This window comes from Talpa occidentalis, unplaced genomic scaffold (genome assembly GCF_014898055.3).
Source record: "Talpa occidentalis isolate TD23 unplaced genomic scaffold, MPIMG_talOcc4v2.1 talOcc4.5, whole genome shotgun sequence".
NCBI lineage: Eukaryota > Metazoa > Chordata > Mammalia > Eulipotyphla > Talpidae > Talpa > Talpa occidentalis.
In genome coordinates this window covers 83,037,524-83,054,951 of record NW_023604861.1, presented here as the reverse complement: position 1 = coordinate 83,054,951, position 17,428 = coordinate 83,037,524, and the positions used below count along the sequence as shown (strand labels likewise).

Here is a 17,428-nt window from a genome sequence, read left to right as displayed (position 1 = left end):
GGGTCAGTCTTCTGGCTTCCGAGAGTGAGCAGAGCTTGAGTGAAGTACAAACCCCACAAGCCACAATCAGCCCCAGACCTCCTGCTCTGAAGATTGGATGTTCCACAAACAAGAAACCTAACACAGGTGAAGCCGGATCTGAACCATCAGCTCCTCTACCTTCAGACTGCCCTGAAGTCCGCAAGTCTTCTAGGGCTTCCTGTGCCCTCGGGAGGCTCCCGCTGAGTCACTGGGATATGGGTATAGAGGCCTGAGTCCCATGTGGGTCCAGGAGCTGGTCCCCTTGCCACGCCTGAAGCCAGCACTGCCTCTGGCCCGAGATGTCCCTTCAGGCTCCACATCCTGTTCCACGCCCCACGCACTCAGCACAGCAGCACCAGGCTTCCTCCTTCTCCAAGCTCCTGCTGTCCTCCTGCCCTTCTCATCTCTAAGCCTTTTTTAAACCCACCTTCACATCTTGGTAGAGTTAGTAAAACTAACTTCTGGAAAAAAGGAAAAACCATTTGTCCATCTGTATCAAATACTTAAAAACAGGTGTGGGGGCCTCCCTGGTGATGCAAGGGGTTAAGCACAGCACTGTGGGGCTATCTTAAGCCTCTGTAGCATGAGTTCGATCCCCAGCTGGCCAGGGAGATACCCACATGGCACAGCAGACCTCTCCTGTCTTGCCCGCTGCTCCCCTCAGCAGTGTATTTCAGTCCGTCTGCCTGTTGTGTTCCCCACTCTGTCTCTGGTGAATCCTCTCACCCCCCACTCCTCTGGCCTGTGCCCCAGTTCTTGTATGCATAAATAAATAAATCTTTTTAAAAAATAAAAGAAAAAAAACAAGTGTGCCCTCTGACCCAGTCCTAGGAACGTCCCACTGGAAAAGCAATCAAGGACAAAGATTCCCGTACCCTGATGATTGTAGAGAGTTGTGTATCAAAGAGGAAATTTGTAAATAATAATCATTATTATCCAAAAATAGGTTAACTGTTGTGATATTCATCTCAAAGGATATTATATAGCTATCAAAAAAATGATTTCAAAAGTATTTCATATCCATTTCAACATTAGACGACAAAAACAGTTTCCCTATCGGCATATGTACCGTGGATTCTCCTTACTGATGGTAGTAACATGGGTGGCATCAGCAAGCCCAGAACCATGGCTCCAAGGGGAGCATGGGGTTAGGTCCCCAAGAGCCTCTGTCACAACACCTTCATCCCATGACCTGGTCTATGTGTGTCTCCACTTAAAGACACTGTTCTTCACATATCAATTCGTTAACACTGAGCTCACATCTGCAAACGATCAAGAAAGCACCACAAGGACTCTGAGGTTACAATAAAGTGATGAGTTTGCAAGGATGGAGTCCATGAATAGAGATGGCCAACCGTAATCTGAATCTAATATTTTTCCAGTAGTGGGGAAAGAGACAGCTAGAGAGAGGAAAGCGTACCTAGAAGGAAAGGCACACAAATGTTATCAGTAGTTATCTCCAGAGAGGTGTGGGTGCAGAAATACGGCCACAATTTTCCCCTTGGTTTTCTCTGATATTTTTTCAATTTTTTCCAATTAATTGGTTTTATTCTCACATTTGGGTGTTGGGGGTGTCTCCTGCTCTGTCCTCCAAGTGCCTCTTCTTTCCTTCTCCAAAATCTTTCACACACACACACCCCTCCTCTCCCTTGGTCAAGTCAGTTTTGATTCACATCTTAGATTATAGTGCCACCAAGCGTCCATAACAGGAAATGCAAAGAGGGTCCTGTGGGGTGAGGGTGCACACAAAAAACTGAACTCTTCAGATTAGAATGTAGTAAGAAAAAGTGACTCACAGGCAGACTAGGAGAGGGACAGGCAGAACGAGACAAGCAATATAGGTAGCCAAATTGAGGGTGAGGGGAAAGACCACAACAAGATGGGCAGAGAAGAAAAAGGGGAACACAGAGGCCTGGGGACCACATGAAGAGGCCAACCAGCTTGGTCTTTCAAGAGGGAGGGCCTTGACCACTTCCTTCATGATGAGTTCCCTCATTCTAGAGGGGGTGCAGCTTCTTGTAGGAGCCCAAATACCTATGAGTTTCATACAATCCCTTACCTCTCTCACCTCCCCTAGACATTTGCACCTTCTATTAAAGCTCCCAGACCCAGCTTAGGCCATCTCAGACAGAAGAGAGAGCGAAAGGGATAAGGTGCTGGCAAGGATCCCGGAGCTCTGAGACTTAGCAACAAGGCCTAAGACTAGCCACCCACCCATCACCCACCATGGTGGGAATGTGGAATTAAAAAAAAAAAAATCTGGAAACATGACTTTCCCCATCTGCTAAATTAACAGAACTGATCCCAGTCCTTAGGGTAAGTGTCCCACAAGATGGTCCAGCCAACCTTCCTGCTTCCTTCCTGCCTTCATCCTGTGGGTCCCTCCTGAGGCCGGGGGCAGGGCAGCAGACCCCAGCCCCAAGCCCAATCAAAACTACACTTGGATAAGGACCTGCAGTGAGCATTTACACCTTCGCGTGAAAGACTATTAAATCAGAGTTACCCCTCCAAGACATATCTTCCCTGAGACGCCGAGTTAGATTGGAAATGGAGGAGCCAGCCTAAGGGGGCTCCCAGTGGCCCCCTGATGTCAATTCATACACTCAACACAGCAGTGACTGATTTTGACATGCTGAATTAACAAAAAGTGGTGACGTCCATGTCAATATTTAAAAGGGGTAGCGTGGGGAGGAGAGCTTTTCCTTCCAGGAAAACACCAGCTGATGGAGAACTGATAGAGAAAATCACCGCTCTGTAACCCCAAGTAAATGACTCATTCAGGCAAGGGCAGTGGCTATGTGGGCACTGGATAAGCTGTCTCTAAGAAGCAGGATATCCCCACAGCATCAAGATGTGATCCATGGATTACTTGCAAATTACAAAGGAGAACATGTATACTGACAAGGGTGAGGTCTGGAGACACTACTCTTACCAAGTGATCAACCTATCACCGCTGATGAAGGACAGCCTGACACCACTACTTCCTGCTGTGATGACAAACCCCCACTTGACAGCTGGGCTGCAGAGCTGCAACCACAGAGAAAGGAGGTGCCATTTTCTCACTCTTCCCAAGACTGTATGGGCTCATATTGGCCATGGAGATGGGGAAAGAAAGTTAGGATGGGCAGGATCTGAACTCCTTATATAGAGAGAGCTGTGCTTGAGACTAACTTTTCTGGTAGTTGTTCAAGGAGAGAACCCAGACTAGAGAACAGACCCACGGTTGTGTGGTCCTGGGAACTGGTGACAGTGGCCATGGGGCAGAGAGAAAAAATGGACCTTGGTACATGCTTGAAGTCAAGAGCTAAGGGTGGCATGTTTAATGTAGGGAGATTGATTTGGGGGGCAGAGAGGAATCAAGGCAGGCCCATATTTCCTGCCCTTGATGGTGGCACCTGGTCAGGATGGAGACTCCTGGAAGTAGGGCAGGTTGGGGCAGAAGTTGAGTCCTTTAAAGGATCAAGGTCAGCAAGTGGAGATGTGCAGAGGCTGGGGTGGGAGGGTGGGGCAGGCGGCAGGAAAGGGCAGAGTTAAGAAGAGCTGAGGGAGAACCCTGTAGAACAGAGACGGGTGAAGCCTGGGAGTGGCTAAGGCTGGCGGGGAAAGCCTGTAGTATGGGCACACAAACTCTGGGAATGGTCAGTCTGCATGAAGAGGAGATAAGGAAGGGCTAGGCAGAAATCAACACAGACCAGAGCACCAACCTATTGAGAATTGCCTGCTTCCTGGCAAAAAGGCAGCTGCGAGGAACAGAAACACCTAGGAATAAGATGTATACTTCCACCACACTGGACTTCCTCTGCCCAGCTTCTGTCACAACTTTTTAAAAATAATTATTATGGCTTTATTACATATATTTTTTAATATTTCCCTATCTTTATACCTCCACATCTGGTTTCTATACTATTGCTTCATTTTCCCCCATATGTCCCTCTATCCATCGTCCATCTTCTGTCTATCCCCATGTCCTCCTATGTATCTGTCCTGGCCCCCTGAGCAGACCTGTCCATGTGCGCATGCGTGGCAACCCCAGCCAGTGTGCACACTCAGTGGCCGCGTGCAGTCACAGTGCCCAGCACGGTCCACAGGGATGCCCAGTGCTCACCCTCCCATAAGAACCTTCCCACGCCCTTGCTCCTTACCATTTTTCCTGCAAAGCTGACTTCCATGAAGGGATCCACCAAGTTCTTCTTGTTACTGTCAAAGCCAAAGATCTGCTTCACGTTGTCCATCACAGCATCATCCACTAGGGAGAATACAAAGGTCACTGCCTGCCTGCTAGCCCGCCTCCAAACCCAACTTTCTGTCTTCTGGTGGCCTTGGGGCCCCATGACCCCCTAACCCCTTGGGGTGCCTCCTAGGAGGGAGTACCATCTCTAAACAGAAGCTCCTAAGGGCACCAGACTGCTTTCGTACCCAGCCCCAAGAGCACGGTCACTGTTCCCTCCACTCTCAAAGCTTTATAGAAAAGGCCACCGATTGATTGATTGATTGATTGATTGATTGATGGGTTGTTTGGTTGGTTAATTAGAAACCTACATTGCTAAGGCAGTAAACAAGCCAGAAAATAACTGGAAGTCGCCATAATAAGACACCATTATTGATGCCTGCTTGACATTTTCCTTGATATGCATCAGCACAGTGATTTACCTAAGGTTAACCAAAAGAGTAAACTCTTTTTTGAGAAGAGTTTTTAATCTATGCTGCTCCAAACCAATACTTTAGTGAATCAGCCATATTGCTTACATATGATTGGGTAACGGATGGATGATAGATAGACAGACAAATAGTTATGAATTTATGTAGATGTATATATATATATATAAATGTATTTGAGTGTATGAATTAGAGGGAGAGCAGGGAGACAGTTAAAGATTACACACTAGCTAAGCCCTACATCAAGACAACAAATAACAAGTAGCAAATAATTATGCTCTGCCCACCTATTTCCTTTCATTTATACTTAAACAACATTGCAGAGAACTAAACACAGAGCACCCTCAGCTTGAACAAAGCCAACATTTCTATTTCCCCAGACCCTTGGAAGCTGACCAGCCTCATTTCTGCAGTTTCAACCAACAAGTGCAAAATGTTTTTAAGTGCGTATTTTAAGGCCCATTTAATAGCCATTACTTATTTAAAGGCTTTCCATGATTTTGGTTCAATTAAGCTTGTACAGAAGGAACCCATTTCATTTATTGATGTCATTAGCCAAAGCAAAAACCCTCAAACAATTAGCTTTTTTGCAAAACTTGTAAACAGAGACCCAAGTTGCAAATGTTCTCACTTACTCTGCTGTGGACAGCAAATGGCTTGATTATGCTAATGAATGCTCCCAATGTTGGCTCACGGCCAGCCACTCAAACCACACCAGGAGGCTTTAAAAACTACCAATGTGTGAGTCCAACCGCAAACCAAGTGAATCTGAAACACCGCAGTGGGGCCCGGGCGTCTGGGCTCCTTTACAGCTCCCTGGGTGATTTCAACGTGCAGCCCAGGCTGACACCCACAGCTCTAGAATATTTGGGATTATTCCCCCGGTACTTATGAAACACACAGGGTGGGTCTGGTACTGAGCTAGTCACTGTGAGAAACCAGACAATGGTCACACTGGCCTTCCTGGGAGGATGAGGAGAGGGCCAGAGTTAGGGTGGCCCACTGTCCCAGTTTACCAGGGACTGAGGGGGTCCCCAGGACTTTCAGTGCTAAAACCAGGACAGTCCCAGGCAAACTGGGTAAGTGGGTCACCTGGTGGATGAGTGTTCCCCCAGCCCCAGATCTGCCAAATAGGAGGCTGGGACTTCCTTGAGAAGGGCTAAAGAAATCCGTGAGATCCAGCCCTGAGTGCAGAACAGAGGGGCCAGATGGTGCTGACTCCCAGTGGGAACCCAGAAAACCGGCCCATGGAATAATTAAACAGCCAGACCAGACCCAGGGGATCTCTGATGAACCCTTGGTGAAGAAGCAGGCCCACGGGCGGCAGAGAAGCAGCAGAGGGCCAGCTTCTCCTTCGCCTGCAGGGAACCAATGCCCACTGCCTGGCCCAAGGTATACCCTCACAATGCAGTGGCCTACACGGGAGCCCCTGACTCACTCTGTGGCAAGTCCTCAGCCCTGAAGATCTTCAGGCAGAAGTGCGCCCCTCGAAGGGCCACGCCGGTTGGCCTGAGCAGGTTGCCTTCGATGTCTTCCTTGTCTTCAGAGGGGTCTTTCCTCTCCAGCTACAATACAACCAGATATGTTCCCTTAATGCCCTCCTGAGCACAGCATTTTCCCTCCTCTTCTGCCAGTTCAACTTAAACCACTGAAATATACCTCTTGAAGGAAGGCAGATCTCACCCTGCCACCCTGCCACTAACTAACATGTAATCTGGGGCAGCTTCCTCACCCTGCAACCCCACATCCTCCCCCCCCCCCCCGCTGGCAGAGACACTAATAGCGACCGCACAGGCTGCTGAAGGATCAACATCGGTGATTTGCAAATGCATGTGACACATAGTAGGGCTTCAAAAACCAGAGTCTCCTTTCCACTTCACCCTTTAAAAAATAACGCAGAAGTGACAGGTCCAAGCTGGCCACTTCAATAACATCTATTCATCCCCTTCCATTGCTTTCAGGAGGAATGGCTTCATCAGGGAAAAACAAGATTCAAATTAATAGGAAGAGGGGGGAGGAATATTTTTGAAAATGTTCAGAAATGCCATACAGAAGGGAAGGGCAGTACTGGACTGTACGGGATGAAAACAAGGACAGGTGCCTTGGGTGGAGCTGGTCCAGCTGAGTTGTGGTGGTGCCTCCCCCCCCCACCCCATGACACCCTGGACTCTCCTTCCCCTAGCCTTCCCCTTATCTTCCTATTAAAGGGGGTCTTCACCATCAACATTCACATGGAGCTTGTCCTGTGCCCCCCGATTGCACTTGGCTTTGCCTACCTCCCTACTCCCTTAACCCGAGATCCACTTTCCCCACCTCCACCTTTTCTCTCACTCCTCCTAGTCACCCCACGATGGCTGGGGAGAGAGGCCACACCTCGCAGCAGAGCCCCTCCTCCCTCCATCATGCTTCACCTCTCCTTCCCGGAAGCCCACACCATCCACAAGTCCCACGCCCCCTAGCTCTCATTGCTGGCAGCCACCACGCCAAAGACACACACTCGCCTTCATGGGTGACTGCAGTACCGGCCTCACAATTTGCCTACTCGATCTCCTGTTCTCCCAGAAGATAAGCAACATCCACACGGACAACTCACTCACCCAGACAGGCCCTTGTCCTCCGCCGACAGCACCACCATCTCCCTCCCGGTTAGTGTGGACACATGGTTCTACCTCCAACTCGGGCACCATTTCCCTAGCAAAACCCTGACCTCTAAAAACCTTTTCTGAAGACAGTTTCCAACACCTTCACCTCCTCCAAGCCCCTTCTCACACAGCAAGGCATCAGCACAGCCTGGCACGCAGCAGGCACTCAGTCGACAGTCACTCGTTCTTTGCTGTTCTTTGTTCTCATCATTCCTGGCTCCATCCTCCTGAGCCCTCCCCACCCAGCAGCCATGCTCAGGTGCCCTGGCTACCTCAGCCTCAGTGTCCACCCTCCTGCCTTGGCCACGTCTGGTACTTCCACCTTCACCTGCCTCTCTCCTGCTTCTAGGTTGCTGAGTATTATGAGACTCTGCCACAAAGTCCCCAATCCAGAATAGGCACTCTTATGTCTGCTCAGAAATCCTTCTGTTTAGGCATAATCAACCACTCATTCTGCTCCCATGACAACAAATCCAAACCACATTACATCCCCTCTCCCCAAATATACAGTAGGGCCTATCCCAGTCTGAGGTGACCCCAGTCTCCAGCATCTCCTGCTTGGGGCCTTCCAGATTTAGCACCCCAACTGGGCCAACTGAGACCCCTTGAGGGTCAGATCTTCCAGAAGGCAAGCTGGACACATCTCCCCAATCTAAACACCTCTCTCACCCTCACCTCTTATAATTTTACTTACTGACATGTAAAGATAATGACAGGCAATAAACAATTCTGACAATTAGACAATAAAATTCAGGCTACAATATAATAGAGAGATCACAGAGAATGATTTCACTTAGGCAAAAAAGAAAAACACCCACGTCTATCCTTCTGAGAAGATAGGCAAGAATAAATAACAGTTCTCTCCACATAGTAAATTATGAATGATTTGGGGTTTTTTATACTTTTCCACAAACTCTACATTTCTCATAATTACACTGTATTTCTTTTAAATCTGAAAAACTGTTTCTTTGTCGCCTCTACTGTTTGGGGGAGGCATAACGAGGAGGACCCAGAGAAATCACTCACAGGGGCTTCGTCTCCAGGACCCAGCACGCAGAGGCTTGTTTTCAGGTAGCCTCTGGCCCCTGCAGAGAAGTCCTCCGGGTCTGAGAGCAGCAGCCACTTCCTGAGGTAGGCATGTCCTGAAAGAGAGGAGATCCACCGATGGTGGCAGAATCAAAAGGACCCAAGACTGCAGCCATGTCCAGGAGCCTGGGATGGGGACGGTGGATATGAGGACTCACCCACTGGTATGTGGCGCAGGACTCACATTCTCAGGTCAAGAGGTACTTTGAGTGTTTGTGTGAATTGGGGCCAGAAATGCTAACAGAGACCCCTATCAGAGACTAAGGCCTCCACGCCCTCCACCCGCCCCCTCAGGAAGCAACCCGAGTAGCAGAAGCCAGGATATGGAGTAGCCCTACATGTGTCATCCAAATGACCTATCCCAGTCTGACGTGACCCCAGTCTCCAGCAACTCCTGCTTGGGGCCTTCCAGATTTAGCACCCCAACTGGGCCAACTGAGACCCCTTGAGGGTCAGATCTTCCAGGAGGCAAGCTGGACAGGGAAGATGAAAAGCCTGTCCTATCTTTCCTACAGCTCCCACCGCCTACTCAGCTTAAGCTACACATCTAAATTCTACACTCCCAAGGAGGATGGGTGAGTATTCCAAGGAGGTAGCCTCTGGAACCAAAGTGCTAGCTACGGCCAAGGTGAGGAGAAGGTCACTCACGGGGCTCTCTGTAGATGGTCCCCACGTCCATCTGAAATCAGAGGAAACACACATCAGACTCTTGCCTCCAAAGTGTTTTAAATAGGGGCCTCTCCGGTGGCACAGCGCTGTGAAACTGTCCCAGCCTCTGTAGCACTGGTTTGATTCCCGGCCGGCCAGGGAGATTCCCACATGGCGCAACAGACCTCTCCTGTCTCGCCCGCTGCTCCCCTCAGCAGTGTACTTTGGTCCTTCTGCCTGTTCTGCTCCCTGCTCTGTCTCTGGTGAATTCTCTCCCCATCCCGCACCTCTGGTCTGTATCCCAGTGCTTGTATAAATAAATAAAAATCTTTTTTTAAAAAAAGTGTTAAATAGAGTATGGTGTGTCAGTCAATCCCATGAAAAGTCACCTTTTCAAGAACACTTAGAGACGCAGGGAAGAGTCACTTGCTACTACGTGGAAAGAAGGCAGAAGACATTTTGATCAGGTTGGTGAAGCGTATCCGTGTGTAGGAAAGAAAGAGCAAAGGAAACACAGCAAAATGGTAGCTGCGCTGTCCCTGGGTGGTAAATTTGGGTGACTTCTATTTTATATTTACTCTTTCCTGTATTTTATAATTCTCTATTAAAAAGTCAGAGATTAGCAGGACGTTGAGGGGGACGGGGAGAAGGCTGTGCCTGTGCAGGCAGAGTCCACTCAATTTTGTTATGAACCTTAAACTGCTGTTAAAAATAAAGTATTTTTTATAACATGGTTACTTTTACAATTAGTTGTAAAAAATGAAATTTTTTTACTTAACCCTTGAGTTCTCAGATCGAGAATGTGTTTCATAGATGAGAGACTGGATATAATTAAGACCCTCACAGCAACATAGTGACAGAGATTTCAGCCCATTCCTCTAAAACATGCTCTTCCAGGAAAATGGGCTTAGTTTGCTATATATTTCATTTGAATAGCAGGGGTGAGTAAAATATGTTGGTTCCCTTTCTTCCACTTGATACATGCTTGAAAATTTGAAACATTGGGCCTCCCCGGTGGCGCAGAGGTTGAGCGCTGGGTTGCGAAGCTGCCCGCGGCCTCCGCGGCCGGTTCGATCCCCGGCTGCTCCCCGGCCACCAGAGGAGGGTCCCACATGGCGCGTAGACCTCTCCTGCCGCCCGCTGCTCCCCTCAGCAGTGTACTTCGGTCCTTCTGCCTGCTCTGCTCCCCGCTCTGGCTCTGGTGAATTCTCTCACCCTCCCACGCTTCTGACTGTACCCAGTGCATGTATAAACAAAAAAAACAAACAAACAAACAAACAAATAAAAAAAAAAAAGCCTCTAAAAAAAAAAAAAAAGAAAATTTGAAACATTAAAAAGACAATTAAGAATTACAATAAAACATCTGTCCTGAAGGTCTCTACCACTAGTTTTGTCTTTGCTTTACAGTTAAAGCCACCTGACGAGCTAAATAATACAGTCAGTGCTCTGTTTCAGCTTTATGGAACTCTCACCTCTGGACTGTCTGGGACAAAGAAAGGGTCAGGATCCCCTCTATCTCTACTTGTCCCCACTTTGTTCCCCCAGACTCCACATCTGAGGCCCACATCTAATTCAGGGGGTGAGTTCTGGCACGGAGCCCACGGGGTGGCTGGCCCCAGATGCGCATAGTCAGGAGGAAGACTGCCCAAGCTCAAATCACCTGCTGCCTTCCCAGATCTAAGGACAAATACCCATTAAAAGAAAGAAGTTAGGGCCTCCTTGGTGGCACAGGCAGTTGAGTGGAGCACTGTGAAGCTGTCCACAGCCTCTGCAGTGCGGGTTTGATTCCTGGCCAGCCAGGGAGCTACCCACATGGCGCAGCAGACCTCTCCTGCCTCACCCGCTGCTCCCCCCAGCAGTGTATTTCATCAGTTTGCCTCTTCTGTTCCCCGCTCTGTCTCTGGTGAATCCTTTCATCCTCCTGCACATCTGGCCTGTACCCCAGTTCTTGTATGTATAAATAAATAAATCTTTAAAAAAAAAAAAGTAAGAAGTTAAATTCATCTGCAGGATATAAGATTTCCCTCCCCTCTCTTTTTGTCAGAACATTTTTATCTTAGAAAACTTATAAATATAAGTACTTTCTGTTTATCTTTGAAATGGATCTCTTCAGAAACCCAGTAAGCCTGTGTCAGCTTTATGACCAGAATGATCTTCCTCAAGGCTCTCCCATCTCTGGAAGGGAAGAGTCTGTGTCCAGTGTGCTCCTTACTCCGAGTTGTAAAACAATCTCTCAAAAAAACACAAGTCTGTTTTTTTCCCGTTTTTTTTTTTCCTCTTGGGGTAAAGTCAATTAGCTAGCATAGATAATCACCCCAAATACCAGGTAAAGGTAGGATGAGGGCGGCCTCCCTGGTGGCACAAGAGGTTAAAGTCTCAGCACTATGAAGCTATTGCCAGCCACTGTGCACGAGTTCAATCCCTAGCCAGGGAGCTAACCCACATGGAGCAGCAGACCTCTCCTGTCTGGCCTGCTGCTCCCCTCAGCAGTGTGTTTCAGTAGATCTGCCTGTTCTGCTCCCTACTCTGTCTCTGGTGAATCCTCTCACCCCTCCCCACCTCTGGCTTGTACCCCAGTTCTTGTATGCATAAATAAATAAATCTTTAAAAATAGAGGTAGGGTGAACTGTGTGCTCCAACTTGAGGACTAGCTATTATCTTCTTGAGAGCATGTATGGAATGGGTCATATCTGCTTGGCTAGATGAAAAGATTTCTGTCTGTCTTTATGATCTCTTAGTGGATCACCTGTAATGGGTCACCTCTGGTTTAATGATTATTTGATGATAAAAGTGTTTTCTTTCTCTGTTACCCTTTTGGAGGGAATTTCTGAGTGGGGAGAAGATTTTGTTTTGTTTATTTTTTTTAAACAATAACCCAACAGAGACCAAGATGGACAGGCTCTCTGGAGTGCCAGTCTCTGCAGAGTACCCACACAGCCTCCACCATGAGCAAGTGAGAATAGACAGTTTCCAAAGAAAACAAATGATTACCCGGAACTCCCCAATAAGAGCGTCTGTTCTGAGGGAACGGGAATCTACCACCTGGAGAGAAAGAGAAATTAAAACTCATGTTGAAGTAAAGGTTGGCCCAAACAGGCCCCAACTCAATAGTTCTTCCTTCACAGATATTAACAGCCCAAATTTAACATTGCTCTTGCTGTAGTCCAGAGCTGTTCTAAGCAATGTTTACCCCCCAAGAGCCCCACACGTAGGTACCATTATCCCCACTCTGCAGATGAAGCAACAGAGGCACAGACAATAAAGGACATGGATAGAATCACACAACCCTTACAGGGCACAGACAAGACTAGAATCCACAATTTGGCTCCAGAGTCCAAGCTTTTAATCACAAAGCTTTCAGAGGGAAAGAAACAAAAGAGAACTGAGGTCCACAGAAAGAAAATCTTGGCCAGAAGCAGGCACATGCACGAGCAAAATAAGATGTAAATCCAAGTGTGCGCTGCAAGATTTCAGGACCCTGAGCTGACGCACCTGAGGGGCTGTGCAACAGGGGTGGGAAGTCTCCCCAGTTGACTGGTGCCTCCATCAGCACTGCTGAAGGCATTTCTGTGCCAGCAGGGGGCAACTGTGAGCTGGTCCACATCACCCATCCCCAGGTATAAATGCTTCTCTCCCACTCATGGTCACACACTGACATGCACACTGACCAGGGAGGACACCTCGCCTGCTGAGACGTACCGTGATGAAGATGGGTTCGTCAAACAACTCTGCAGGGGAGTCAAACATGTTGAAGAAAAGCGTCTGTTGGTTCAAGGTGAAAGGGAGATAAATGAGAGCCTGCTGACACACGACTGGGTGGGGGTCGCCCACCACCCACAGCCTTCAGTCTGGTCATTCGGCCATTCAGTCCACACCTACTACCCACACTGAGCTCTGGAAATTCAACAAGTTCTGGGGCGTTGCTCCCCTGACTTCACAGAGCCTGTCATGTCTGGAGTGGGTTAGGGGTTGGCTGACCTAGAGGGTCACAGGAAGGTGGAGTGATTCCAGGTAGGGGCACAAGCCAGACCCCTCTCTCCTGTTCCTCAGAGACCCACCGAGGATCTCTCCAAAGTTAGCACCATTCACCAAAACTGAGCGAATTGCCATGTGTCTGCTAGACACTTCCAGTTTGGAAGGTCCCCCCAAGGTCCTACCCTAGCGCTCAGAGTCTCCCACCTCATTGAAGATAGGACTGTTTCCTTTGTGGATCCTTGTCCGCTTGGTCTGCCCAGCTGCAGTGACCTTGACCACAGGCTTGATGTTCACTCCTGGCAGTTGACGCCCCTCAATCACCTGGACCCTGATCTGAAAGCCGGGAGGGAGTATGAGCAGAAGGAAGGGGAGCAGTCAGAGGCCCCCAGTCCCCTATCCATTTCCACCCCCACGAGGAGAGAGAGTCAGAAATCTCAAGGACCATCCTCACTGTATTAAAGGGGAATTTAAAAGGAAAGGCATTAGAAAGGAATTAAGAAAAGCATTGTAAGAACAATCTTATTTACCCACCATGGTCACCTGCATCGACAAAATCCCTGGTTCCACATGAAAGCTGCCAGGCTGCCCCCAGCTCATTTCATGCAGCCGTGGGCACAGCCCCAACAAAAGTGCCCCCTTCAAAGCCCTTGACACTGGCAGTTTTGAGGGGCTTGAACATTCTACTCCCTCAGATGTCACACTTGCAGAGTGAGGTGACTCCACCTTTCTTTATAAGATATATACCTCTTTCTTGCATTCTGAGAAATAAACTAAGAGTTCTTGACATTGAACTTTAAGTAAATACAGATGTTAGGAATATCTGTGCTTCCAAATTTAGACAAAAAATTTCATATATTTTAATGGAAAATTTATGACAAAAAATGACAAAATTTTAATGGAAAATTTATTTAATGGAAAATTTATTTAATGGAAAATTTTATGACAAAATTTTAATGGAAAATTTAGACAAAAAATTTCATATATTTCATGGAAAAATAAGATTTTTACTGGTACTAATCACTAATCAGAAGTTATTGTTTATTGAGCAACTGATTTTTCAGTGCAAGACTTTAGAGGAATACGTCATTAGGAGCAGTGGGAAGGTAGATGAGTGATCATTATTCTTTTCATTTTGCTGTATTTTCCAAATTTTTTACAATAAATGAATATTCATTTTCTTAGGGGAAAAAAGGCAGTAAGAACATGTCTTAGGAATAATAATAAGGAGATAGCATTTTGTCTCTCAGGCAAATCTAATGGGGTAGCTAGGGTTTTTGCTTAAATTGCCATGATTTAGAAGTGAACTATCCTTTTTATAATTTATTGCATTTAATAAATAAAGATTTAAGTTCCTGTTTTTAACTTTAAAAGCAGTTCTGAGGTATCTCAGTGCAGTAGGGAGCACGTTAGTCTCATAAAAGTAGATCTGAAGAGTTAAGTATCACTAAACACAATGACACCAAAATGGAAACTTCTGCAGAACAGAAAAATAAGCAAAGGACCAAAATGAAAAGATAAATAAAATGGAACCAGTTTGGTTAAAAATATGTCAAAAGGTTAATGTTAATAATTTTACTCTGTGAAGAGCAAATTCAACTTCCACGCTGACTTTCAGAAAAACCCTTGGCAATAAGGACAGGAAGGGATATAGGAACCAGTGGGATCTAGTCTGAGCTTCTTAGATCTGGAGACCTTCCGCAGGTCTGGGTGGGCCCAGGGCTCCCTGCTGATGCCCACGCAGCGGGTCCAGACCCGGACTTTGAACTGCAAGGAGCTAGCTGGCCAAACTCCAGTCAGGAAACAGGTAACACATGCAAAGATAAGCTGGATCTCCACAGTGACCATTTTTGAAGAGAAAACCAGGGGCTGGACAGTGGCCTAGACTGAATTCCCAACACGTGATCACCCCATTTAGCATCCGCCCGGGGTCCAGGGCAACCACGACTTCCAAGTAGCAGAGACTTGGATCTTCCCGGAGGCTGGACAGACAAGCAGGTCCTGTTAGCAGTGGCTGTTGCTAAAGAGGAGACTGCAGTAGACAGCTAGACAGCGGTCGACCCATCACCTGGAAGTCCTGTGGTTTGTCCGACAGCAGCTTTCGGGGTGCAGGTGTGCTTCTCTTCCTTTTGCTCCCTGGGTGGTAGGGGGGAGGATGGGAAGGTGGCTTCCTCGGAGTGGTGGGAGCCCCTGGACCTGGGGCACCACTCTGATCCAGAAATGGCTCTGCCTCATCTCCTGTGAGCCCCTGGTCGTCCATGTCCTCCTCTCCTGTGTCTGGGAGGAGGGGGTGCCAGTGAGGTTGGGTCCCCCAGCCCTGCTCCGAGAACCCAGGCCAGCTGACAAAGGGTCCCACCACCAGCCTCCCCTGTCCCTTCTTTTCCCGTCGATGAGCCAGAGTGGATGAGGGAGAAAGAAGAGAAGCTTCCAACAGCTGAAATCTGAGGGTGGTCAGTCCAGTTAGTCAGCAGGAAGGAAACAGAATGGCCCTCACCCTCCCGCCCCAGCCCCCGTCCTGCAGGACAAAACCCTCTTCCGATGGAGTGCGCTGACGTGGCGGCAGGTGAGACGGTTACAGGTGGAAGGATGGAGACAGCTCCGGCCTGTGTCTCACCCGTGGGGGCCAGCCACTTCTTTCCAGAGTATCTCGTGTCCACGGTGCTGTCACTGAGCAGGGACCACGTCTCAGCCCGGCTCTGTCCCCCACCTGGCATGTGGGGCAGGACGCCGCCCCACAGGATAAGGAGGAAACTGGGTGAGGAAAGCTCACCTACAGTACCCAACCCCACCTGCCCTGCCCACCTGCCTTGCCTGGCACGAGGGACAGAAAGAGTTGCCACATCTGCTGAGGACTGTCCCTCTCAACTCTTTCCAGGCAGGACTGGGAATTGGTTATGTCTAGAAGCTGCCCCCGAGGGGCCTGTACCTAAGCTATCAGATCTACCTCTGAGGTGGTACCAGAACACTGGGGGCCCTCCACAACCCCACCTCCTCTAGCCCTCTCAATCTGTACCCCAGTTCAGAGTGATCCCCATCTCCAAGCTCAGACAGTGCTAAGCCCCAGGGAGATGGGCTCCCTCTCAACTGAGTCCCACAGAGCTCTGGGCTTCAGGACAGGCTTAAGGCACACCCGGGAAGGGGCTGCAGGGGTTAGAGCTGTGTCTGCTTCTAGCTCCCTTCACCATGAGAGGAACTCTAGAATTATTCCCATGGGCAAGACCCCACCTGCTCATCTGTGCCGTTCCCTCCCCGCACCAGCTAACAGACCACAAGGAGGCTTCCAAACCCAGAACCCCCCAACCCCACCCCTAGAGGCAAGCCAGCGCCCCTCAATCCTTCCCCACCCTCCAGGCTGGATCCTTGCTTGACAAGCACAGTGGAGGCAAGTCAAGAGAGCTGAAGCAATCTTGCAACTTAGCTAATTCAGTCTGCTCATTTCATAAATGATAAAGTGTAGCTCAGAGAGGGAGAGCAGCTGGCCCAAAGTCACACAGCTACTTGAATTCAAAGGCAACAACTCATGTCCCTGAGTCACAAGCTCCTGATTTCATGGGTTCTTTCAATGTCACTTGCTATTACCAAAGGCCTGTTAGATACCAGGGCAGGGAGCACTGAGCTCTGGGGGGATCCCTCCCCAGCATAGGCACACTCTGTAAAGCACCCATACACCTGGAGCTGCACAGTGCAGAGCACCCAGCCTGGGCACAGTCCCCTCCCTGAACAGCAGGGTCAGGGAGGGTGTCCTCAACTAGTCCTAGCAGCATCTGAGGGAACATGCCTCCAGTCCTTTTTTCTGCATGGTAGAAGGCAGATCCCAGGACTCCCCACCCAGCGGTGTCCACTCTCTCCATACCCGAGCAGCCCCCAACCCAGGGAAAGGCACCAGGGGTTGCTGAAGTCTCACTGTGGTCTCCCATCCCCGGGCTCAGTGTCAACACTAGACTTCTCCCCTGAACCCTGCAGGGCCAGGGTGGGCGCCTTACCAGCCACCATATCCAAGTCAGGCAGAGTCGGGGAGGGTTGCAAAGGCACAGAGGGTGGGAACAGGGGCACGGCCCCTGGGAGCGGCGTGTAGGATACCTGCAGGACCAGCGAGGCCTAGAAGAGAGGGTGAGAGGACAGCAGGTCAGTGTTGGCCTCAGACCACCGCCCTGCAGCACCCCGGTCATCCCTTCCATTCCTCCAGATGACAACAGCTCTGACAGGGGTCGGGTCTGCAGGAGGTTGTGCCACCAGCATAGTCGGGGGTTAAGAGCAGAGAATCTGGAGACAGGTTCCACTACTCAGGAGCTGTGCAACCCGGGGCAAAATCTGTAGCCTCTCTGTGCCTCAGTTTCCTCATCTGTAAAGTGGGGGGTAGAATAGCAATGGAACCTTCTTCATAGGGTCAAATGGGGAGTCAA

General features: G+C 49.0%; 1 protein-coding gene across 9 annotated transcripts in view; it reads right to left on the bottom strand.

Annotated features, from left to right (window-relative positions):
- Positions 1–17,428, bottom strand: part of DYSF (dysferlin) — a 204,254-nt gene that overhangs the window by 136,590 nt on the left and 50,236 nt on the right. For 5 of the 9 annotated variants that reach the window (XM_037527596.2, XM_037527598.2, XM_037527600.2 and 2 more), the window contains exons 5-14: positions 17,009–17,123; positions 15,640–15,732; positions 15,094–15,302; positions 13,233–13,361; positions 12,753–12,815; positions 12,045–12,095; positions 9,054–9,084; positions 8,346–8,461; positions 6,116–6,242; positions 4,164–4,267 (exon numbers count right to left, since the gene is read on the bottom strand). In XM_037527596.2, coding sequence (XP_037383493.1) covers positions 4,164–4,267; positions 6,116–6,242; positions 8,346–8,461; positions 9,054–9,084; positions 12,045–12,095; positions 12,753–12,815; positions 13,233–13,361; positions 15,094–15,302; positions 15,640–15,732; positions 17,009–17,123 — 1,038 coding nt within the window. The remainder of the gene's footprint in view (positions 1–4,163; positions 4,268–6,115; positions 6,243–8,345; positions 8,462–9,053; positions 9,085–12,044; positions 12,096–12,752; positions 12,816–13,232; positions 13,362–15,093; positions 15,303–15,639; positions 15,733–17,008; positions 17,124–17,428) is intronic. The other 4 variants (XM_037527602.2, XM_037527604.2, XM_037527601.2 and 1 more) reach the window with 1 other exon arrangement.